Raw genomic sequence first — 25,350 nt, 5'->3', positions numbered from 1 at the left:
CTTCTCTCTCTCTCTCTCCCTCTCCCTCTCTCTCTCTCTCTCTCTCTCTCTCTCTCTCTCTCTCTCTCTCTCTCTCCCTCCCTCTCTCCCTCTCTCCCTCTCTCCCTCTCTCTCCTTCTCCCCCTCCCTCCCCCCCTCGCTCTCTGTCCCTCCCTGGCTCACTCTCCCTCCCCTCCCCCCAAATACATGGATAAACTTTAAAAAAAGAGAGAGAGACAGAGAGAGTGGGGTAAGAAAATTAAACCATCTGACTCAATGGTCAGATGTTTTCTCCAGGAAACAGGAGAAATATCAAAGGTGCTATGGAGGCCTGGGGGTGGTAGAGTTCAAGAGCTTGAGAAATACACTGATTTGGGAGCCCAACACTAGAAACTTGGTTTCCACGGATGGGATCAAACAACAGGAACTCTTCTCTCTGAAAATTCCAGTCTTCCAACAAATAGTTTCTCCTTAATTTAAACCGAACCTACCTTGTTTTCCTCCCTGAGGAAGAAAAAAAAAAAGCGTTTCTCAATATTATGTTTCAGCCCCATGTTCTGATTATAGTCATGCCCAAAACACCTGCCTATTCTTGATTTCCTCTTAAATGTTTTTAAATTCTCTTTTAGAACATATCTTGCGGGGGCTCCTGGCTGGCTCAGTCAGTTAAGTGTCCAACTCTTGATTTTGGTCCCAGTCATGATCTCACGGTTCGTGAGTTCAAGCCCTGCCTGCATCAGGCTTTGCGCTGACAGCATGGATTCTCTCTCTCTCCCTTTCTCTGTACCCCCCCCCCGAAAAATAAATACATTTAAAAAAATAAAATACATCTAGCATCCACATTTATATTACCTGTTCCTTAAATTCTGCCTTTTCCTCGGTCCTGTCTTGCCTTGCAGTATCTGTAACTTGAGTCTTGTTTAGAGATAGAAAACTCCTGAATAAGATTTTGGGGACACCTTGTCAAAGCAGCTGTCTGGAGGGGCTTACCCCCCAAAACTCAGGTTAGAGCTCAAATGCGGGATTCATCCAGGAAATGACAGCTAAATTGGCTTGGTTTGACTAAGCTTCAGGGTTTTCTTTTGGTGTTAAAGAAAGGAAATTTTATTTTGTAACTTAAAAATCATTTATTCTGGAAGAAAAGCCAAGAGGTATGAGATTAACTTTTGTATAAACCAATTACCTCCAGAGCTGCTTACAATAGAAAGCTTTCTGGATTTAATGTCACATTTCACAGACCCCTCTGACACATTACTTAAACAGAAAGGCCACATTTCTACCATAAGTTATTTCAAAGTCACGTAATGTAGATTATGTTTATTAAGTGCAATAAATAGTCATCAAATTAAAGCTCACATATTTTTTTTACCGGCTTTGTTCCTAATTTCTACAGAAAATTCCACTTCTCTAGAGCTTGCTAATGATTGCTGTTTAGTAAACGAAAGACTACAGTATTTTCAAGGAAGAATAAATAATTCATCGGAATATGTTGACAATGGTCCTTCAGTCTGTTGTTGCTTTTCTGAAGTATCCCTGGGCAGGCAAAGGCGGCCTCTGTGCTGATGCTCAGTAGAGAGATCTCTCCATTTGAAACGTAACTCAGTTTCAGGTAGGACTTTGGAAATAAATCATCATTCAGCTCCGAGCGTGAGCCATGAACCTATTTGCCTGCGCGAGTGCATGGACATGAAAAAATCGTTTTAGTTGAATGCCTAGATTCCTCTTTTCTGCAACCATCCTTCCTTCCCCTCCCTGGAGAGCTCTTTGCCTTTCTTCATCCCTTTCTTCCATCTTAGTGAACGTTAGAAATTGTTCCCAATGCCATCACACGCCATTCTTCTGCTTTTCTGATCTTTCCTATGGATACTCAGTCCAGTGACAGTCATCCGTGGAGATGTGAATCTTCCCTCCTGAATATAATCCATTTAAGCCACTGCTGTGGCTTCGTGAGAGCACCAGCGTTAGGGAAAAAGTGACGTTTCCCGTGTGATCCATCTCCTTTTTCCAGAGGCTGATTTTTTCATTTTTACCTTTTTTTGTGTGTGTAATTTGATATAATAAAGTTAAATTCTTAAAGTTACGATTAAAAATAAAAAAAAAATAGAGGGCGCCTGGGGGACTCGAGTGCTGAAGCGTCTGACTTGTGGTCTCAGCTCAGGTCACGGTCTCACGGTTTTGTGAGTTTGATCCCCATGGCACGGAGCCTGCCTGGGATACTTTCTCTCCCTCTCTCTGCCCCTCCCCTGCTCACTCACTCGCTCTCTTTCAAAGATGTAAATATTAAATGAAAAATAGAAAAGTGTTGCCATTTTAATTTACTGTTAGAAAATGCTATACAGCCATCATGCTTTTTATAATTTAATTGAGAGGACATTCTTGACTATATCTACATGTGTTTTCGTATTCTAACACATAATATCCCTATGTCTTCATAAGTTTGAAAAGAATAAATCAGTGGAAACAATTTATTGAAAGTGTATCTCCCCCCACCCCCAGCTCTGCTTCCTATTTAAATACTGCTGCCTCATTTTGCTAGTGCTTGTTGTAGTTGATTTTACAGTTTGAGAGTTGGTAGTACTTGTGTTTGTTTAATGTCCACCTTCCTTCTTAGAGGATACATTGCTGCCTGTTTTGCTCACTGCTCTATCCCCACACTTCGCCTAGCGGCTGACTAGATAACCGTGAGAAATCTTGACACACAAACAAATGAACTATGTGCTCTTTCAGTGAGCCCCGTGCTAAGTGCTTTACTCACATCTCTGCATTTAATTCTTCACTCTCAAGTACTTCCCATTTTACAGATGAAGAAACTAAGACCAGGGGGTTAGGTACTTTGCTCAAGATCATACGGCTCAATGATGGAGCCCCTGCCTTCCCTGTGCTCTGGTCACCGAGGATTTTTATGTAAGCCACCTTGACTTGTGCTTCAACCTTGCCATCAAAATAGCCCTAACACAGGGGCGCCTGGAAGTTCCCAGGCAGTCAGGCGTCCAACTCTTTGATTCCGGCTCAGACCCTGATCTCCCGGTCGTGGGAATGAGTCCCGCATCGGGCTCCACGCTGAATGCAGAGCCTGCTTGGGATTCTTTCTGTCTCTCTCTCTGCTCCTACCCTGCTCATGCTCTCCCTTCCCCCCCCTTCGCCCCCGCTTCCCTCTCTCTCTCCCTCAAAATTATAATATTTTTTTTAAATAGCCCTAATACAGCCCCTTTTTTACAGTTGAGGAACCAAGGACAGAGAGATTAGAGAATTTGCCCACTTTACAGAGCTGGCTCAAATCAGAACTTGAACCCAGACCACCTGATTGTTTTCAGGCAGGCTTAGTTCTGCTGTGTACGGAAACCATATAATAGTAAGAAGAAGAATATGAAACCATTTTTTAAAAAAATTTGGTGTGAAAATGTTCCGGGAGACACAGCAGTTGGAGGCACGGGATTGTCAAGCGTCTCCCACGCTTGCTTCACGCCACCTGTGTAAAGGTCGTCGCGCCGGCAGCATGACCAGATCAAATCAAGGTAGACAGGGCAGAGGTGGCGGGAGACCCCCGCAGTTGCTCAGGGAGTTGAAGACCGAGCTAGGCGCTGTCCCTGCACTCCTTCCACCCGGAATGTGCGAGACTTATATCTAGAGACATGGAGGGGGCGAGCTACCCACCCCGGCGGCACTCGGCATCGGAGGCGGTGTGCAGATGAACGCGCAGGCGAGACGAGACCGGCCCACCTGGTAATGGCGTAGGGGCGGAGCGCAGACGTCACAAGCCTCCAGAGCCCCTGGATTCCTCACAAGTCCCCAGGTGATGCTGACACCGTGGGGCCGGGGACCACCTGTGGGCAGCACCCGGGGCTCCCCCGGGGCCTCCAAGCTCAGCCCTCGCCCATCAGGTACCGCTCAGCCCAGGGAATCGCAGGGAAACCTGCTTAGCCTTTTCTTTTGGTTTTGCTTCTAGAAATCAGGCCTCCGAGCAGCACTTGAAATGGAAGCAACCTGCTGAGGAACTCAGATGTAAATAGAGCGGAAGGAATAATGGGGGAAAATGTTTAAGGAAATTTTAAATACAGAATAAATGAGAAAAGGGAAAATAACTCTGTGTGTGTGTGTGTGTGTGTGTGTGTGTGTGTGTGTGTGTGTGTGTGTCTCTCTCTCCAGGTTTGGGATCCTTTCCAAAACCCATTCAGGAATGGGAGAGAGCAGATAGGGGTTTAGATCAAGGGCTGAGTGGTAGAATTAGGAAGAGGAGTGTACTGAGTACCTGACCTAAATTAACAAGAAGTCAGTCTTTGACAAAATTGCCCTTCCAGTCTTTTGAGATTTCGCTCGGACTTTTAGGTGTACCCATGCAGAAAATCATAGTTGTGTTTAACTGAGATGAGAAGTGAATGCACTCGACTAAATATCTACTTCTACATCAGAAATAGATCTCTATTAAAACGGCTAATTTTTTTTAATGCTTATTTTTGAGACCGAGAGAGCGAGCGAGCACAAGCAGGGGAGGGGCAGAGAATGAGGGAGACACAGAATCCAAAGCAGGCTCCAGGCTCCGAACTGGCTCTCAGCACAGAGCCCGATGCGGGGCTCAAACCGACGAACTATAAGATCATGACGTGAGCCAGTGTGAGACGCTTAACGGACTGAACCACCCAGGCACCTCTAAAATGGCTAAATTTAAGGAGCTTTAATATCACCATGACTTTTAAAGATTTCATGGTCAGATGAAACTTTAAAAAATAGCCCAGAGGTCACTTGGTACATATATATGGAATTTTTTCAATAAATATATTAGAAAAAAGGTTGGAGATTGGCAACAATTTGAAAAGCCTCTAAACCACATAGCCTAGAGATTTCAAAAAAAATTAAAAAGGTATGTTCTGGATGCATACATGTATTTGTAGATGCCAGTCTATCATATACCATAAACATACACAAATCTATTATATACAGTGAAAATTCATCAAGACTTACCCACACAAACATTTGCAGACTTCACAGGGTGTCGTTTGAGTGGAGAGAAAGGTGAACACATGTAAAGATGCAGTATTAAATCATAACTGCGTAAAATTAGCTGCTGTCACAATTTCATAACAACCTCGTGTTGCGAGCATCCATTTAAAATGCCACACGGGGGCGCCGGGGTGGCTCGTTCAGTTGAGCATCTGACTCCTGATCTCAGCTCAGGTCATGATCTCCCAGTTCATGAGTTTGAGCCCCATGTCAGGCTCTGTGCTCACAGCTCAGAGCTTGCCTTGGATTCTGTGTCTCCCTCTCTCTCTGCCCTTCCCCTCTTGCTCTCTCTCTCTCTCTCTCTCAAAATAAACTGTAATAAAATAAAATAAAATGCTACATGGGTGGCTCAGTGGGTTGAGTGTCCAACTCTTGATTTTGGCTCAGGTCATGATCTTGGAGTTTGGGAAATCGAGCCTCGCATTGTGCTCTACACTGGCAGCGTGGCGCCTGCTTGGGACTCTCTCTTTCCCTCTCTCTCAGCCCCTCCCCTGATCGTGCTCTGTCTTCTCTCCCTCTCTCCCCATCCAAAATAAATAAATAGGCATAAAAAAGAATTTAAAAAGTAATAATAAAGTGCCATGTATGGCACTAGTCACCTCTGCAGTTTGTCTCTGCAGTAAATTATGTATCTCTGTGAAAAGGGATCTCCTGGTTCTATCAGTAGTTTGGGGGGAGTCAGAAGTTACACGTGGATTTTTCAACTGTACATTGGGGTCGACACCCCATTCCTCTCATTGTTCAAGGGCCATCTGAGCCTCAGTTTCCCTTCTGTGAAATGGGGGGGGTAACACTATCTCAATAAACATTGTTAATTTTTGGTTTCTATTTAATGCCATACCCAGTGTTGAAACGGGTTCTGGAAATAATAGGCTTTCTCATGCACTGCTGGTGGGAGTGTAACCAGCCTAAACCCTCTGGGACGTAGACTGGGGGTACCAGTCAAATCCCTAAAACTGTGCATGTCATGTGACCTTGCAGTCGTACATCTGGGAATTTATCCTCAGGATTTATCCTAGTCAGAACTATGAACAACAGTCTGTCTATAAGGTGTGTATGGCAACGTTATTTCTAATTTAAAAGGAGAAATACAGAGTGTCCATAAAAGGCTATGTTGACTGAATTAATTGTGTTATATCCGCAGAATAGGCCACCATGTACCTATTAATGATAGTGTTACAAAAGAATTCTGAATAGCACAGGGAAATTATTAAGATATATTGAAACATAGGGGCACCGGGGTGGCTCAGTTGGTTAAGCATCTGACTCTTGATTTCGGCTCAGGTCATGAGATCTAGCCCCGCATCAAGTTCCAGGCTGACAGTGCACAGCCGGCTTGGGATTCTCTCTGTCTCTCTCTCTCTCTATCTCTCTCTCTCTCTCTCAAAGTAAATAAACTTTTGAAAGAAGATATATTAAAACAAAGGAACAAAACCACAGTTTGGTGTGTTCTCTATTATTTTTAAATAGATACATCATTGGAAAGAGGCTAAAAAGATATAAACCAGGGTTTTTTCACTGAATAATTTAGAGTTTCTTATTTGCAGTTTTCTGTAGCTTCAAGTTTTCTGAAAAGAACATACATTGCTTTCCTAATAGACATTTTAGGAAAACGAAAACTTCACAGGAAGATAATGTTCACAGAGTTTGCAATCAGAGTACCTTTGCCCATGCTGTGAGAAAACCGTGAAGGCCACCAATTCGGGTCCCCTTGTTCGGGGAGAGAAGCATGTCCCTTGAGCATCTCCGTGCCAGGATGGTCCCAGCTACCTGGGTTAATAGCCTCGTTTCTATTAATCTTCACAATTTCCATCCGTGCCCCTGAGCACACAGATTTAAACACCAGAATTAAGCCTCTTGATTTTCTGTGATGCCTCCCAGGGACAGAAACTACACTTCCATGTAAAATTGCCTTTTATCTCCATAAATTAAATTCATGTGTGCTTTTCTAAAAGGGCTTTTCATAACACTAATACCTTTGAATCCAACTGACTTCCACAGACCTAGAAGGAGCAAACAACCTTCTTCTTCTTCTTCTTCTTCTTTTTTTTTTTTTTTAACACAAGGTCCAATTCAGGAAAAATAAAAATGTTTATGAGCCACATTTTTCTCCCACCCAAAATAAAACTCGCTTTTTACAGTCCCTGTAGGGAAAAAACAAACAAACAAACAAAAAAACCCACTGTTCTTGTAAGCTATAAACGACCTTATTTCGAGAAGGACGGCAGTCGTAACATCTGCACGGCATTTTTGGCCATCTTAATCCTGTCTTGGCACGTGTGCAATATCACAGCACGGAGGCGTCTTCCCAGTTTCCCCTCTGGGAAGCGGGGCCCGTTGGTGTGGTCGGAGGGCTTTCTCTGGCCGGAGCAGAGACAGTGGTGGGAGGGACAGGGCAGAGTAAAAGTTCGAGGGGGCCTTGGTGAGTGCCGTGGAAGGGGGGGACCCCGTGCCCCATGGTCGCCAGGAGGCAGGATGGAAATTGACCATCAGGATGGGTAAAAGCCCTCTCCGTTCTGGCCCCTGGGGAGCCACCTCTTCTCGAGTGTTCGCTTTGCCATCCCAAAGCCCCCTCTGCTGGGTTCCATCTCCCAGGAGGGGCGGCCACAGGATCTTATGCTGTGGGTTCACCGAGCCCTATGCAGTCTTCTGGAGGGGGGGACTTTGGCCTGCACGAGGAGAAGGCAGGCTTGAGGGACTTCCTCAGGTTTCTTAAGAAAGAATAAACAAACATGCATATAATCATGAGCTCGTAGGCCCCATTTATCCACACCTGATAAAAAGTCTCATAAGATCGCACATAAAATCCACCATAAAATGTGGGCTGTGGGGGTGCCTGGGTGGTTCAGTCGGTTCGGCGTCTGACTTCGACTCAGATCATGATCTCACGGTTCGTGAGTTCTAGCCCTGCATCAGGCTCTGTGCTGACAGCCTGCTTGGGGATTTCTCTCTCCTTCCCTCCCTGCCCCTCCCCAGTTTATGCCATCTCTGTGTCTCTCAAAATAAATTAATTAAAAAAAAAAAAATGGGCTCTGGTGAAAATGCGGCATAGGATCGTCCTGGCTGGTGGAGACTTGTATTTAACCGTGTTCGCTGCATACATAACACGGTACGGCTCCTTCGGGGATCTCGCCGCTCTGAAACCAGCTGTGGCACCGAAACTGAGCTGTCCACGGGGAGCGGCCCCTGGCGTGTGGCTGTTGGCACCAGGCCGGTCCCTTGCCAAGCCTGTAATTTATCACAGATAGATACTCTCAGACACACTGTCGTTATCTGTTACTGCTAATCAGGTGATGTGTTTAAACTATGCCCACAGGTGATGTGGGCAGAGGTAAGACGCTAGCTTGGCCCAAACGTTGCGGGTACTGTGCTCTGGGTGGCTTATCTGGGGCCGTCACCTACTTGGCACTAAATGTAAAGCGGAACCCTGTGCCCAGCAGGCAGAGTCTCCCTCAGCCCTCGCCGCAGCCTGCGGGTGAGTAGGGAGCCTTCTCAGCTTTACAGGTGGGCAGAGGGGCGCCCCGCATTCCACAGCCAGGAAGGGACAGAACCTGGGACCGTTTACCGTCAGCCCCGGCAGCAGACATCAGAGGAGCAGCCATTAGCCTCTGCAGGCATGGTCCCTCCTCTTTGAGGGTTCGATGCCCCGTAGTCGGGAAGACACCACGTAGATAGATGGTTCGATCCCCGCAGCTCCAACCCTGCGCGGCACGGTCAGCTGGACTGGAAAGTGACAGCTCTGGGTCGCTGCTCTTTTTCAGCCCGCTGCTTGCCGTGTCCTTCGCCACTTGCTGTGCTGTTCCTGGAGTTGCGCTCCTGACCTGGGGGGTGAACCCCCTCACGGGCGCCCTGGGGGTCTTCAACATTTTCCTGTACACCTGTTGCTACACCCCGTTGAAGAGGATCAGCATCGCCAACACGTGGGTCGGGGCCGTCGTTGGGGCCATCCCCCCTGTCATGGGCTGGACGGCAGCGACCGGCAGCCTGGATGCTGGTGAGTATCTTGCGCACGAGCTTGCGAGGCCTGGCGCGGTGGGGACGCGGCGGGGGCGCCAGGGCCCACACTTGGCAGCCCTTCTGTGCTCGTACCTGCCAGTCCGAGGTTCTTCCTCCCCCGACCGCAGTGCTGGCTCTTAGCGTCCGTGTCTGCCCCATGCTTCTCCTGTGCCAAACGTGCAGCGGCGGCAGTCTGCAGTGGTGGGAGCGCCGAGCTGAAGGGGGACCTTGGCCTCCGGCTTCCCTGGGGGCCGTGCGCTTTCCCAGGCGGGCGGGGAATGTCTATGGGAAGAAGAAAAACAAAGCATTCCTGTGACAGCAGGTGAGTGAGAAGCAAGTACCTAAAACTCACGGATCCCATGAGGGCTGCTCAGCCCTTCGGGACGACCTGCATCATGGAGCAGGTGTCCAGGGCTGGGTGTCCAGGCTCCCCTGTCCAAGTGGCTGCTGGCCCGCGGCCCCGTGAGTTAGCTCTTCACCCCCATGGAACCAGGTGGTTCCCCCCACCCCCTTATGAAGGAGCAGACTCTTCATTAGTTTCTAACTTACTTTTATATGATTTGCTTAAGTCCTTCGTGGTGGCTACAATAAAACCATTGAAACCCATCTACTTTTTTTTTTTTTTTTTTTGGTCGTATGTCACAACGAACTTTGTGGGGTGAAAATAGCTCCTTTTTGCCATCTGTAAGGGAAGTTTCACAGTCTAATTAGCCAGGTAATTAGTGTTCCTGACCAACACTTAGGAAGGAAGTGGTGAGGTTTCCTGCAATAGACCTAAGTACATATTTTTCACATGAGAGATCAAAAGGCAGTTGACCATAAACGTTTGCCCCGTAAGCCACATTTCTGAAACTTTTCATAAAAGCCCTTACACTCTGACTTGGCAAGCTTACAAAGGCGATTACACCTCCCGCGTGATTGTCTCTTAGCGTGGTTTTAATATCCTGTAAAATGTTGGCGTTTCAGGAGTCTACGGGTAAGATGTTCTAGAATGTACATGCTCACCTGCTCACTGATAAACCCCAAACTGGAATCTCATCGGTATGGGAGCCATGGCAGCACAGTGGTGAGGAGTGAGTGCTCCAGAGCAGGGTGCCCTTTGGAGGAAGGTTCTAGACTTTTTTTTTAAATGTTTATTTTTGAGAGAGAGAGAGCATGAGCAGGGGAGGGGCAGAGAGAGAGGGAGACACAGAATCAGAAGCAGGGTCTAAGCCCCGAGCTGTCAGTACAGAGCCCAGCACAGGGCTCAAACTCACTGACCATGAGATCACCACCTGAGCTGAAGTTGAGCACTTAACCAACTGAGCCCCTAGGAGGCTAGTTCTAGACTTGACATGAATGTTCTAGACTTCTTTATGCTGCTATCCCCTTGTCTCCCCCATGGTCCCTTCTCATGGAGTTGTGGTGAGGATTAAGTGAGTTCTTGTTGAGTATTTTTCGTCTGTACAGTAGACAGATTCATACAGATCGAGAAAATAATCTCAGAAATCACGGGATTTTACCAGTCTTGCAGCTCAGAGTGATTCGTCATTGTTACCTGGCCCTTGTTCTGCCCACGGTGAGCTTGCCTCCGGCTTGGTGGGTAGAGCGCGGGCTCCATTGTTGGTGACAGCCACCTTGAGTGAGGGTGGGGATGGTGGGAAGCGTGGTCTGACATCTCCGGACTAGATGCTGTCTGAATTTTCCCCCTTGTTTGCGATTTATATGTAGAGAGCACACCTGCAGACCACCAAATTCCTGGCAGAGCCCCCCACCAGTTCTGCCTGGAGCCCCAGCCTCCAGCCAGACTCCCGTCTCCCCTCGCCCCTCCCTCCTCTCCCCTCCTGTACCCCTCCAGACCTTTCTCATGATTGCCCAGACATTTGAGTTGGGGCCCGTGAAAGGGACCCTCTCCCCTCTGCAATGATGTGGTGCTCCGAGTCACCTGTCTGCCTGAGGAGACAGCCCCCCACCCTTCCAGACCCTTACACAGGTTCCTCAAACCCAGCCTAAAGCAACAGGGTCCTCAAGGGGCGCCTGCGCTGCTCCGTCGGCTGAGTGTCCCACTCTTGATTTCGACTGAAGTCACGATCTCACAGTTCGTGAGTTCGAGCCCTGCGTCAGGCTCCGCACTAACAGAGTGGAGCCTGCTTAGAATTCTCTTTCTCCCTCTCTCTCTGCCCCACCTTGCCTCTCTCTCTCTCTTTCTCTCTCAAAATAAGTAAACTTAAAATAAATTTAAAAAAGAACAAGGCCCCCAAAACTACCTTTCCTCTCTGGGGAATCCCAGACAGAGCAACGGTCGGGGTCAAGTAGTATAGGTCCAGGGGACAGACAGCCCTGGAGATAGGTGAGGGCAGGGCACCCCAGGGCCGTGCAGAACTTGGTCGCTTCTGTGGTCTGTTGGTCACCCAGGTTCTTCTTGCAAGCGGCCTTTGTTGTACTCCCAGGCAGTTTCCTTCAGAAGACTTTTTGAGCCACAGCATATGTTCCTTGCAGTTGCATCCCCAGAGCCCAAAGAGAGAAGGCACTTGGCAAGTCTTCCCACTTCGAGCACCCATTCAGATTGGAGCCCATATTTGTTCAGGGACAGTATGGATTTAGCTCAACTGCTAACAGTCATAATTTAGAATAATCTTTTTTTTGAAATGTGGGATATAGTCTTTCCGTAGTCCACATTTAATCATGTGTATACAGATCTGTTAGTGAGAAATAGCTAAGGGCCAGGCTATAGTTTGTTTTAGATTGGAGGGTAGAAATGCATGCTTATCTCGGAAAAGGAGACCCATCACCTGCCTGAACGGACCCCTGGCATAAAGCGGTGCGGCCTGAAACAGATGTGTGTCACCACAAAGAGAAGTTCCTCAGCCCTTGACTTGTATCATGTCCTTTTTCTTCAAATCCTGAAGACACAGTGCGGAGCACACAACTATGACATGGTTTACTATCCCCAGAATTCTGATTCACCCTTGGGTCCAGTCGTATACCTAACGTCTTGTGAGATTTACAGAGAGAAGGTTACTTTACGTGAAGTCTTCCACTGCTTCCAGAAAAGTTTCAAGACATGAATTTCATAGAGCAAACTTGACATCAACAGCCAATCGTTGATGACACTAAATGAATGAATGAATCAGTGTCTTCCATTTTACAGACAAAACTAGGTTAATCCTAGGTCAGTTGCCAAATATGTATCGGGCCTCAGCTGTGTGCAAGGCAGAAGTGTTCAAAGATATAAAGCAGAGTCACAGAGTGCCTGGGTGACTCAGTCAGTTAAGCGTCCAACTTTGGCTCAGGTCATGATCTCCCGCCTCGTGGGCTCGAGCCCTGCGCCAGGCTCTGTGCTGACGACTCAGAGCCAGGAACCTGCTTCAGATTCTGCGTCTTCCTCTCTCTGACCCTCTGCTGCTTGTGCTCTCTCTCTCTCTCTCTCTCTCTCAAGAATAAATAAACATTACACAGAAAAAAAAAGAAAAGAAAAGAAATAAGGCAGAGTCAGCGACAGTGTAGTTTCAACATTTCTATTGCTGGGATTTTAGCCACGAGGTTGAATGTGACAATTTATATAGTCTTGTCACCTTCTAGAATAGTACCCACTAACCACATGTGGCTATTTCACTTTGCATTTAAACCAAATCAACATAAGCATTCAGTTCTTCAGTCCCCATAGCCCTATTTCAGATGCTCACAGCCACACATGGCCAGTAGCTGGTGACGCCCGGCATTTCCATCCTTGCATTTAGTCAGTTCTGCCTACAGGGACACCTCGATGTCCTTGTGAACCTGTGTTCAGTCTTCCTCATTAGTTCCTGCTTTGAACACTTTGGCATCGTAGGAGACCACACCTGTGGTCCCACCAAAGCCTAAACCAGTGGGCCCCAAATGTGAGTGCGCATCAGAATCGCCCGGCAGGCTTGCTAAATAACACCCAGATTCCTGGGCCCTGCCCTCCCCCCTTCGCTCCCCCTCAGCCTCCCAGTTTCAGGTTCAGTGGGTCTGGGGTGGGGCCTGAGAATTTGCATTCCTAACAGTTTGCTGCCGGGTGATGCCAGTGATGCCAGTGCCCCGGGTCCAGGGACCACTTTCGGAGCCACTAGCCTGAAAAGACAGAGCCAGAGGGAGCTCCGGCTGTGAGAATACCTCGGAATTCTTTAGGGATATGGGCACAGGTTGGGGGCGGGTGGCGTCATTTGAGCCCCGCTCAGGGTGTCGCCTGGATCGCCCGCAGAGGTTACGGCTCTCATCCGGGTTCTTAGGGGACACGGTGGCTTGAAACAAGCCTACTGAGAGAAGAGTGGCCCACAGTGTCTCCCTTCTGCAGTGTCTCCAGATCAGTTTGTCTTTGAACTTCCAAAGGGTGATGGTCCCTTTGGAGAAGCGAATGCATAGAGAAGTCTTTGTTGTGCTCCCCTGGACCGCAGTGACGGGAAGGAAGGGGAGCCCCAAGGTCTGGGCGGCCACCCGCTCTGCTGATCGGCTTTCTTCGTGGTGCCCTACTGTTCGCTGGGCACCGAGGGGCACAAAAATCCCTAAAAGCCAGGCCACGTCCCCGCGGAAAGCATGCCCGCACCCTCAGGGAGAGGCAGGCAGGCGTCAAATCACTGAGCCGTAAGAGCTCTAGCAAGAATTTGGTCTTCAGAGGACCGTGCGCTTGCCTAACCTCCCCAGACTGGTCCCGGAAGGCTTTGGAGCAGAACAGCTTCCTAAGGAGGAGACCGCTCTCTCAGAGAGGGGAGCGCTTTGCAAGGAGAGGGCAGGGCGTGCACAGAGATTTGTAGGCACGGAAGGGGCAGCGGCGCAGCAGGGGGCCACGGGCCCTGATCCGAGGTGAGCTGCCTGACTGAGAAGCTGGGACTGTATTGAAAGGCAGTGGGGTCTCTTGGAGGTTTAAGCAGGAGAGGAGCAAGGGCCCCACGGCCCGTGCCGCAGTGCGCTCCCCGTGGTGTGGAAAGCAGCGCTTCGCCGAGCCCTCCTGGGTCCTCCTCCCCAGGCTGTGTGCCAGTCCGTCTCCCCCTCCCCCTTCCCCTCTGGGGGGGGCGGGGCTGCTGTCTGAGGCCTGGCCTCCACCCTTCCCTAGTCCCGTTTCGCCCTGCGAGTATGTACTGAAGCGTCCGGCCGGTCCTTCTTGTGGGCATCCAGCCTGCAGGCTGGCGTGGGTGCGGGGTGCGTGTTTGTAGGGGTGTGGGGTGTGTGTTTGTAGGGGTGCGGGGTGCATGTTTGTAGGGAGGCAGAGGCCCCCGAACATATTCCCTTCCTTTGTCCTTTCCCTGGCTCCCCCCACCCAGGACATCGAGTACCCAACACCCACATCTGGGTCCCTCAGTGCCCCCCACCCCAGCCCGACCACGCGACCCTCCCTGGAGGCCCGTCCTCGGCCCGGAAGGTGGCAGGCATGATTGGAGAGGACAGCTCCGGGCGTCCTGGTGGAAAATCGTGCAGCCTCAGGGCCTGTCGAGTTGAGAAGAAGGACCAAGTAAGGAGCTGGAGGACACGATCTGCATCCCAGACTCGTGGACTAAGGAAACGTCATCTTCCTACAGCCCTTTCCCCTTCTCAGCACGCACATCTTTTTGTGGGTTCTGTGGAGGCTACGGGGTCAATTCAGACCTCCAGGGGGCCCAAGCCAGAGAGATTAACCTGCTTCGTTCCTCCAGCAAGGACCGAAACCCTGAAACAGACATCAGGCCGTCCCGTGGGATATTCTGATCTTTTTTTTCTTCCCCACAACCACTTTGTTGTTGCTGTTCTTTTTTTTTTTTTAATATTTTTATTTATTTCTAGGAGAGAGAGAGAGAGAGAGAGACAGTGTGAGCAGGGGAGGGTCAGAGAGAGAGGGAGACACAGACTCTGAAATAGGCTCCAGGCTCTGAGCTGGCAGTCAGCACAGAGCCCGATGCAGGGCTCAAACCCACGAACCGCGAGATCATGACCTAAGCGAAAGTCGGACGCTTAACCGACTAAGCCACCCAGGCTCCCTATGTTGTTGCGGTTTTTATCTGACAGAGAAAACAGGGTTTTTCTGGTTGCTTTGGATGCCCCGGTGGTGTGGGTGCCAAGCGTGTGGGGCTGCTCTGGCCCTTGGCGAGACGGGCACCTGGCCAGAGAGGGGAGAAGGGGGCCGGGGGGGCAGGGGAATTAAACAGATCGGTGTGTGGAAAGTGGGAAGTGTTAGTGCCTGGTATTTGCCGTTTCGTGGCTGAGGGATTTCCGGCTGTAAACAGCTCCGGAAGCCGTGTTGATCTCCACAAAGGTCCTCGTCGCAACGGGGCTTTACCTGTGTGTCCCTGTCCCTCTGAGATTCGGGGTTAGGCCTTTCCTCCCCACCTGCCCATTACTCTGCCTTTTTTTTTCATTCATTCACTCATTTACTTACTAGCTTCACCACTACCAGCAGAACACATTAAAAATTCTTAGGAGCAGAAATTCAGGAAGGCCAAACGAGAGGGCCACTTTCTGGCCCGGGTGGGGCAGGCCAGCAGTGAGAGAAGTGACCTGCGGGGGACCCCAGGGAAGGGGTGCGCCTGGGGGGCGGGGACTGCAGATAAGTGCAGGCAGCAGACGGCCCCCCCCAGCGGGCCTGGAGCCACACGCATTAGGCCTCTCCACAGTGTTTACCTCCAGGGATGACTTAGTTTATCTCCCGAGCTGCTTCGAAAGGACCTTCCCCTCCTCCTTGCCAAAGCCACCTCTCCCTCCCCACCTCCCCCATTTCTTAGCAAGGCTCAGATTCTGTTCTACGGGTTTCCCCAGATTTGACTAAATCCCAGCTCTTCGGAGTTTGTGGAATGGGCCAGGGTGATGGCTTGTAGGCTCATAGAGTTGATGCGTAAATTGCCTTTGGTTTGTGATTCCAGTATTGTTGTGGGGTAAACACTAAGTGTGTCAGCCTACGTGATGTGAGCCAACCACCGGGACTCAGCAGCGGTCTCTTATCAGGAGGTGACATTTGGCAGATGGATGGCTTTAGTAACAAAAAAAGAGACTGGTAAACTACAAAATGTTAAATACTGTTTCACTTTATTTACCTCCTTTGTTGGAGGATGAGACAACAGACTAGAAAAGGAGGGAATTTATTCACTGACTCATTCAACAAATATTTATTGAGGGTGTACTAACTACCTGGCACTGTTGAACCCAAGCACTTCAAGAGATTTTCCCTTTAACATACTGGGTTGAAATCATACTTGAAAATGAGTGTCTGTGTTCATTTGGTGTGAGATTCTTCCTTTCCTTAATTTCCTCAGAGGTCGCATTAGCAAATGATATATTTTTTAAGTTTACTTATTTATTTTGAGAGAGAGAACGGGGCGTGGGGGGGGGAGGGAGGGAGAATCCCACGCAGGCTCCCCACTGTCAGCACAGAGCCAGATGTGGGGCTTGAACTCACAAACTGGGAGATCATGACCTGAGCCAAAGTCAGGAGTCAGATGCTCAACTGACTGAGCCACCCAGGTGCTCCAAGACAAATGATATTTCTAATTTTTTTTGTTGTTTGTTTATTTTTGAGGAGAGAGAGACAGAGCATGAGTGGGGGAGGGGCGGAAAGAGAGAGGGAGACACAGAACCTGAAGCAGCTCCAGGCTCTGAGCTCTCAGCACAGAGCCCATGCAGGGCTCGAACTCACGGACTGCAAGATCGTGACCTGAGCTGAATTCAGACGCTCGACTGACTGAGCCACCCAGGCGCCCCAACAAATGATATTTTTAAAGACAGGTTGAACAAGGAACATCTTCATGGGAATATTAGCAAACCAAACAGTCTCAGAGCCCTATTCTCTTCAAAGACAAAAACACAAAAGGCTGAGGAAGAATGTATTAGAGATATGTGGCTGGACCCCAGATGGACAGTATACCTGGAGGCCAGCCAGTTGGTACAGCCGAGGAAGTTGAGTCTCAAAGTCAGTTGTGCTGGGCTGACCAGGTGATCACGGTCACAGCTTTTAGGGGGCAGGGCCGGAGCCTTCCTGAGGGGGGCGGTACAAAATGGCTTTGGAAAGGTGGCCTCTGGCACCGGGTGCACATTTGATCAGTAGTGTTCAGTGTACAAGCCAGTGTTCAGATAATAAAGACGGAAATATCCTCAGAGGGGAGTTAGGGGAATAGGAACATTTGAATTTCTTAGAGAACCTGCAGAATCCTGCAACCTCCCTGCAAGAAATGACAAGAACATTTGGAGAAGAGAGCACATTTTTTCAGAGTCCGAGCTTTGCGTCCTTTACAGCCCGGCTCCCTTCGCCTGAAGCCTCGGGGTGACTGTGTGGGCGCGGGCGGCGCGTGCAATATGTGGGGAGGGGAGGGAGAGCGTCCCTGTCCTGGTGCCTCTTATCATTCCTGAGTCCCTTCCAAAGAAGTCTTCAAGGGCACGCTGACATTGCCCGGTCTGGTCTGTTTTCAGAGGACTCAAGCCTCCCTTTTGTCGGCCGGCTGTTGATAAACTAGCCCCGCACCCTCTTCCCTTTATCTTGCTGCGCCCTCCGAGTCCATTACCCTGTGGAAGCCGACCCGATTCACAAGCCCCTTTGTGTCCACCCTCAAAAGAAAGGCTTCAGAAGCTGTGACCGTGAAGCTTTGGGTCTGGCTCTGCTCCCCCAGCTCGGCCCCAGTGTACATAACCATGTAGCCCTGAAAGCACAAATACGACCGGTGGTGAGACGGACCAGCTAGCAAGGGCCACGGTTAGAGGGAGCCTGTTGTGCTGAGGAAGGAAAGCCTCCCAGTCCTGGGTTTGCCGAGCGGCTTCTTTGTCTTTTTCAAGGCCATGGCTGGGCAGTGAATGACAATGAATGGATCTGGGTGGAGGTGAGAAAGGGTTGAATGTGAGCCCACTGGGCAGTCAAGAGAGAAAGAACGCTGAAACCTTGACTGAGCTCCATCCCGAAAGGAAGTTTGTTGCAGAAGAGCACGTATAGGGACTCAGAGCTCCAACTTCAAGATGTTTGTCTCCAACTTCTTGGGAAACCGTTCGGCCGCGATTGCCTTGGCTTTTTTGGCCAAAAAATGATGAGACGCGTGCTGGGGACAAGACTGTTTCTCAGGCCCGAGCAGAGGGGAGGGACAGTGAGTGAGGTCCCCTACCCCAGTTGGTGTGCTGTAAAAATGATTGGCAGATGGTTCGAGAGGGTTTTAAATGCACATGCAGTAAAACCTCAGATCACCAGTAACTTGTTATGCAAGCATTCCGCAAGACGAGCAAACGTTTTTGTTTTTTAATTTTTTTTTTTACTGTTTATTCATTTTTGAGACAGAGAGACAGAGCATGAGTGGGGGAGGGGCAGAGAGAGGGAGACACAGAATCCGAAACAGGCTCCAGGCTCTGAGCTGTCAGCACAGAGCCTGACGCGGGACTCAAACCCACGGACTGCGAGATCGTGACCTGAGCCGAAGTTGGACGCTTAACCGACTGAGCCACCCAGGCATCCCAACCAGCAAACATTTCTAATGAATTTTAACTTGATAAGAGAGTGATACCTTTCAGTGCTAGTAGTTTGTGATTTGGAATGTCACGTGATCATAACTGAGCCAATGGTTCTTGAAATTCACTTTGATGTACAAGTGCTTTGGATGACAGGCATGTTTCTGGAACGATTTAGGCTTGCAGACCAAGGTTTTCCTGTATTTGCAAAGCACCACTAGGAAGTCGTTGCTTACCCTTGCCCCCCTAACATTAATATATTAATATGCTCCCCCTCCCCCCCAGTCAGAGTAGGGCACATACACAGCCTGGTCGATTTTCTGTATATGGAGTAAACTAAATAATGCCCTGGATACCTGGATATTCTCTGCAGTTGGCCTGTGAGCTAGGGTGGTGGCGTCGTGATCCCAGGAAGTTGCTGCCCTTCAGAGAACCAAACCCACCAATACGGCAGCTGCGTCCTACATTTTCTGTATTTTATGTATTCATAGACCCAACAATTTGCTTCAGCGACAGGAAGCAGACATGTCTTTCAGATAGAATCTATACAAAGACTCTACAGAGCTGGGCAGGAAACTGAGAAAACACACCTAAAAGAAGCAGAAAAGGCGTGGTTTGTGTGAGTGGATTGAGACTCAGAGACCGTCTTCTGATCCCAGTTTGTACCTCACTTCTTCCGGGAAGCCTTCTCTGATCTCTCCGAGGCTGACCTGGGCCGCCCTCCTGTGCATCGCCCATGAGCGCTCCACCGAAGGTGCCGTTCAAAGGCAGTACTCCCGCTTCGTGTCACCCTCTCCCCAGCCAGACTCCAGAAGAGGGGCCTCGAGAACAGACCACGCCTGTCACACAGTGGGCCCACTGCAAATATCCGGTGTCCCAGCAGACAGGCCCGGTGAAAACAGACCGCCCTGGGGGTGGGTGATGCGGAGCTGAGGCCTCTGAGTCAGTAAGCGGCATGCTCTGTGTTTAGCCCACGAGGAAGGTGGGCTCCACCGCAGCCCCAGAGCTAATCCAAGCTCTCCTGCTCCGGGTCACCTTATCTTGATGAAGAGAGCAATTTGTTTTACATCTTTCCTGCTAGCAGAGGCAGTTGCACACAGTCCAGCCCGTAGAGCCGTGTGGGGGTGGTGGTTTTCTGATTAGGATCCATTAAGGCTAAGCTGTGATTTCTAAAGCTCTTTCATTTGTGACATGAGCCAAACCCACACCCAATTTCCTCTCGCATAGAAAAGCAGCATGCTACTCTTATGAAAATGATTTTTTTAATTATGTTATTTTAAGCAGAAGCATAACCGAAAATGCATATTGAGCAAAACAGAAGACTCCAGTTGGCACACAAAAAAGAGAGGGCTTTTGAGAGAGGCGAGCAAGAGCCCACACTGGGGCCCTGATCGTCTTAACCCTTTCCAGTCGGGTTTCCCCGGCTGCATCGACTCTTCCTCAGCCCTTTCAACCGCCGAACAGCTAGGGCGCTCCGGCCTCCCCGAGTCCCTCCCCCTGTTCTCTGTCATCACCAAAGTCCCTTCTCCCGCCAGGACATGTCCCAGCCTTGCCCTTGCCCGCCTTCCCCTGTGCCCCGGCTGTCCTCACTGCGGCCTGGAATCTGCTCAGACCCTTCGGGGCTGAGCCCTGTCCTGAGCTGAGCCGGGGTGGGCTGGGGATGGTCATGACCTCAGAGGGCCCCCAAGTCCCTGAGGACCCACCAGGGCCTCCTCTTTACTGGTCCCTTTAAGATCCTCTTTTCCACCAGCGCACAGAGGAGGCATCCAGCCTTCCCTTCTGTCCTTTCCAGTTCCCCAGGGGTACTCCCTGTCAAGACAACTATTGTCTGTTTGTCTCTAGTGGAAACAAACTATTTTTTAAGGTCCTAGGACCCCTAATAAGCCAGCAGATGCACTTTTTTCCTTGCAGCAAGCCTGCTGCCTACCCAGCACGCGGCAGCCGCCTCCTCGCAATCCCTGTGGATCTTTGGATGGCAATAGCTTTCGAAAAGAAGGTGCTGGTCGGGGTGCCTGGGCAGCTCAGTTGGTTAAGTGTCCGACTCTTGGTTTAGGCTTAGGTCATGATCTCACAGTTCATGGGTTCAAGCCCTGTGTTCAGCTTTGTGCTGGCAGCTCAGAGCCTGCTTGGGATTCTCTGTCTCTCTCTCTCTCACTGCCCCTCCACCTCCCAAGTAAATAAATTAAAACTTTAGATAGATAGATAGGTAGATAGATAAAAGAAGGTGCCGGTACCCTGTGGCCGTCGTATTGAAGATCCCTGGGTGGGCACGTTAATGAATCTTATCTGTAAGAGGAGAGTAATGGCACGCGTGAGAAGGTTGTCGTGAGCGTGAGAGACTGTATATATAATTCGTCCCCCGCCCCTCCATGCGGGGCATGTGATAGCCACAAAGCGTTTAACTGGAATGTCTTGGGGGCACCTCAAACTTCAGAGGGCCCAAAGCAGAGCTCTACGTGCATCCACCATGAGCACACTCACCTGTGCGTGTCCCCAGGGTCCCCACCTGGGTCCAAGGATCGGTGTCTGCCGCCCCCACCCCTCCCGTGATACCTGACCTGGTCTACAGGTGCCCACGCGGCCCCGCCCCACACTGTCCCTCACTGCGGCCTCCACGCCGTCCCGGGTCCTAGAAGCCTACCCAAGGCGACCCTTCGCGGGACCTGATGCGGTGCGCCTCCCACTCAGGCCGTGCTGTGCCTGTCGCCTTTGGGGAGGCTGTCCCTGAGCCATCTGTGTCCAGTCGCCCCCATCACGTCCCCCTGTCCCGACTGCGAATAGCACTCATCACTGTCACATGGGTTATGCCTGCCCCTCCCTCCAGACTTGGAGCAGGGCTCCGTCTCACGTCTGGAATGGTGCCTGGCCTGCGGTAGACCCGCCACCTAGTCGCCAAGTGAGTGGCTTCCGCACGTAGTGGCTGCTTCCACTATTAGCGTGAGAATCGGAGCGTGTTTACCTGAGCTGAAATGTCTGTATGGTGTTGTTTGTAGACAGGGTTGAAGTGGATTTGAGGGATTTGGCTGCTGAAATAGGGGCTCTCCCATCAGGTATCTCTCCCTTTGCTGTATTTGAAGGCTGAAAGGGACCTGACCGACTCATGGAACCCACACAGAACCTACTGGATCCAAAAGCTGGTCCCCTTCCTCTCCCGTCTGCACCCATGCAAGCTCTTCTTGATATGGTGCAACTGCCTGACACACTGAATTCGGAAATGGGCGAGTTTCTGCCCAGAACAATAGGAGTAAAACAAAAAACCACCATTCTATCTTTTAGGGGTCGGGAAAGCCCACCCCCTGGGTCCCTCGGCAGCCCACGCTGTTGCGGAATACAGATAAGAGATTAAAATAAGGCTTCGTTCCTTCTGATCCGCCTCCGCGTGTGCACACCAGGGCCCCTTCAGGACCCCCGAGCCCCAGCCTGGTTTTCTGAACGACTCAGAATTATCTGAACTGCCTTCTCTCCCACCGAGTTGTGTGTTACTACAGTGCCCACCCCCTCCTCTGACCATTCCCACAGGCAGGGTGGCTTAAAAGAGCCTCGTTACCTGAAACACGACTGGTGACAGATTCTCACCCTCTCTGTGCGGGATGGTGCTGGCCAGGGCAGGTGACACAGCGGGTGAGGGAGCCCCCAGCCCGCCGACAGGGGACCCCCCAGGGGACACTTCAGGATCAGGAGCAAGGTACCGAGTCTGGTTTACCCTGTGGGCTCACAAATCAGTGCGGGAACACACCAATCCCGGGTGGCTTTTAGTAAAGCCTTTCTTTGTGTGGCTTCACACTGATGCCTCTGAGGACCCTCCACTGCAGCAACATTGAGCGCTTTCTGTATTCTGCCCAGAGACGCAAAGGAGAAGGCCAAGGGATTTAAAAATCCCTTAAAGAATTTTGCGTTCAAGCAGGAAACAGAAACAATGAATGACTGGACGCCAGGGCTGACCCAGGGGGAGATGCAGGTGTGAGTAGCTCCCAGAGGCGTATCCTCACTCAAGGCCCCTCTTTGCAACTGCCTGGTCACCAGCTGGATGTCCCAGAGGCATATCAGGATGAACACCCCCAAGGTCAGGCTCCCACGTTGTTCTCCACGTCTTCCTCGTCTTCATCTCATAGGATGGCCGGCGTCTCCTTGGGCCCCTAAACCTAGGGGGTGCCTGCTCCTTCCCCTCCTTACTTCACTCTGCACACGCGCCCTGTCCCTTGGCCTCCCAAAGCCCCCCCCCCAAGTCCCTCTTGCCCCCCACTGTAATCACCTTGATCCCAACACCTGTCACCTCTGATTTCCTCAGCCTGATGGAACTTTCCGTATCTGCTCTGGGCCCCGCCAGTGTCTTCTTCCTCAAATTGGCCAAGTGACATCAATGCCCTTTCGTCACACACACACACGCTTAAACATGTTCCCATGCCTCCATGGCCTTCTGTTACTTTGGGGATCAAGCCAGTACTTTACGTGCAAGGCACAGCCCGCTGAGTTGGGGGTGGTGCACTCTGCCTGTGCCTCCAGCCACACTAAGCTCCCCCTTTCTAGTTTTGATTTTTTAAAATCATCATACAGTCCAGCTGACTGTTTTTCTTTCAAGAGACAGCCCTGTGAACCTAACACACATTCTCATCTCCTTTTAATACCTCGTCTACGCCACGCATCTTCCGCTCCTATGTGACCACTTCTCCCTCCGCCAGCCCTCACGGGACTAGGTCACCTGTCCCGCGGAGCTCAGCGGGGACATCCCTTCCTTCCTCTGAGAGGCCTTATCTGCCTGCCTCCACTAGGTCTTGTTCTGTGTCCTCATTTCATGGACTTTGCACAGCACTTGAGCGGCGACCAAAACTCAGAAGCGTGGCTCTTGATGAATCCCGCGACTGCACACACATTCTGGAGGGGTGGGTGTGTGCTTCCCATCCTGTCCCCAGTGTCAGGCACGGCGCTGGCCACTTAGTACGTGCTCGGTGAGCACTGTCTGCGGGAGGAAGCGAGCAGAGTCATCTCTCCTGTGCAGGAGTGGGCCACCTGGCTGGAGGGAGGCCCTCTTCACATCACCCGGGCTTGTTCCGATCCCTGCCCTCACCTCCTTTTGCAGAATTTAACATCATCAGATCTGTGAGGGGGCAGGTTCACTTACTGAGCATGAACCCCACCTAACATCCTAGTCACGGTTAAATGAGGTAAACTGTGGGAAAGACTCTGTCACCTGATAGGTGCACTTGGCGGCCTTCACCCCACCCCTGTGGGGGAAGGGCGGCCCTGTTCCAGACAGACAGGGGCTCAGTGGTGCTCGAGATACTGATATGTCCTCGAAAAAACCACAGAGCCACACACAAGCTCTCGTTCTGCGCAGGGGACCGGGTGCCGTCATGCCACGCCGTTCATTTGACACGTGCCGTCTTAGTGCCTCCTGCATGCAACACGGCGCCTGCCCCGTGGAATGTGCCAGACACCTGCCCTGGGAGCCCCGGCCGTGCACTGTGACGCAGTCCGGACACGGACAAAAGCCAGACGCTCACCGAGGGCCTGGGGCTAGTTCAGTACTGCCGCCGCGGGCAGGGAGCCGCCAGCCGCCTGGGGTGGGGAGGGGGGCCCTTGTGGGGGAGTCCCCCTCTGCCCCGCCCAAGCCTCCTGCGCAGAGGCCCCGCCCGGGTAGGGGCCTCTGCCTGTCGCGATGCTGGGACACACGGCGGGCGCTGGGTGGACGGGAGCCGCGGATGCTCAGTGCCCCGCGGCGGGGGTGGGAGGGGTCTAGGAGAGCGCGCGGTTACCCCCTCCCCCGGGCTCGCCCCCCCGATGCCAGGCCACCCTGGACTAGCGGAGGCGAGAACCGGACGGGCAGAGACTCTGGGACCCGGGTGACATCCGGAGGGGCCACCCCGGGGCCAGCCGGGCTTGCGGGTGACAGGAAGCGACGCCTTTGTAAACCTCTGGTGACAGCGTGTCTTTGCCTCCCCTCTCCCCTCAACCGCACACAGGAGCGTTTCTCCTGGGAGGAATCCTCTACTCGTGGCAGTTCCCCCACTTCAACGCCCTGAGCTGGGGCCTCCGTGAAGACTACTCGCGCGGCGGCTACTGCATGATGTCGGTCACCCACCCGGCCCTGTGCAGGCGCGTCGCCCTGCGCCACTGCCTGGCCTTGATCGGACTGTGCGCGGCCGCCCCCGTCCTGGATGTCACCACGTGGACCTTCCCCGCCATCTCCCTCCCCATCAACCTGTACATTTCCTACCTCGGCTTCCGGTTCTACGCGGACGCGGACCGGAAGAGCTCCCGGAAGCTGTTCTTCTGCAGCCTCTGGCACCTGCCCCTGCTGCTGCTGCTCATGCTCACCTGCAAGCGGCCGCCAGGGGGCGCCTGCGCCAGGGGGGAGCCTCGGGGCTGACGCGCGTGCGCCTGGGGCAAACAACGTAAGGGGAGACGCACAACTTTTTTTTTTTTTTTTTTTTTTTGTTTTTTTTTTTTAGACCAGAATGTTTCGGCAATTCTAGAGCCGGGAGAAGGGAAATCGCGGGGTTAGTACGAGATTGTGAAATGATTTGGTGCTCCGTGATCGTCAACGGTTTTCCTTTTTTTAATGGTAACATCCAGAATCCTCCCCAAACATGATACAGGTTGGCTCAGGTGATTAATAATACAAAGAGAGTATTTTTCTCTTTAAGGGTCCTTGTATATTTCTTCCTCCGACCCCCCTAATTTCCCCCTCCTCCCCCCCGTTGATTTTCTTCTTGGCGTAGATGTACAAGGCCACGTCTTCCTTTTCTGGCCACACGCACGCGCGCACACACACGCGCACGCGCGCGCGCACACACACACACACACACACACACACACCCGGCCCGCAAGTCGGAATGCGCACTGGTGACCAGATGCGTTGATCACGGGTACCCTGTCTGGAGCTCCTGTGTCCTCAGGTCCCCGGAGGGCCACGTCCCGTCGGAGGAAATGCACACTGCCAGCCCTCCCCGTGTAAGAGCCAGGGCCCCGATCCCGCTTTCTCACATACAT

General features: G+C 51.3%; 1 protein-coding gene across 1 annotated transcript in view; it reads left to right on the top strand.

The window, feature by feature from the left end:
- LOC120228746 (protoheme IX farnesyltransferase, mitochondrial) overlaps positions 1–24,790 on the top strand; it is a 127,139-nt gene extending 102,349 nt beyond the window's left edge. The window contains exons 6-7 of the mRNA XM_039227320.1: positions 8,739–8,971; positions 24,321–24,790. Coding sequence (XP_039083251.1) covers positions 8,739–8,971; positions 24,321–24,727 — 640 coding nt within the window. The 3' untranslated portion in view covers positions 24,728–24,790. The remainder of the gene's footprint in view (positions 1–8,738; positions 8,972–24,320) is intronic.
- The last annotated feature ends 560 nt before the right edge of the window (positions 24,791–25,350 follow it).

This window comes from Hyaena hyaena, unplaced genomic scaffold, assembly GCF_003009895.1.
Source record: "Hyaena hyaena isolate Hyena2069 unplaced genomic scaffold, ASM300989v1 scaffold_27, whole genome shotgun sequence".
Classification (NCBI taxonomy): Eukaryota; Metazoa; Chordata; class Mammalia; order Carnivora; family Hyaenidae; genus Hyaena; species Hyaena hyaena.
Note: the sequence above shows the minus strand (reverse complement) of the source record. Positions and strands in the feature narration are given on the sequence as shown.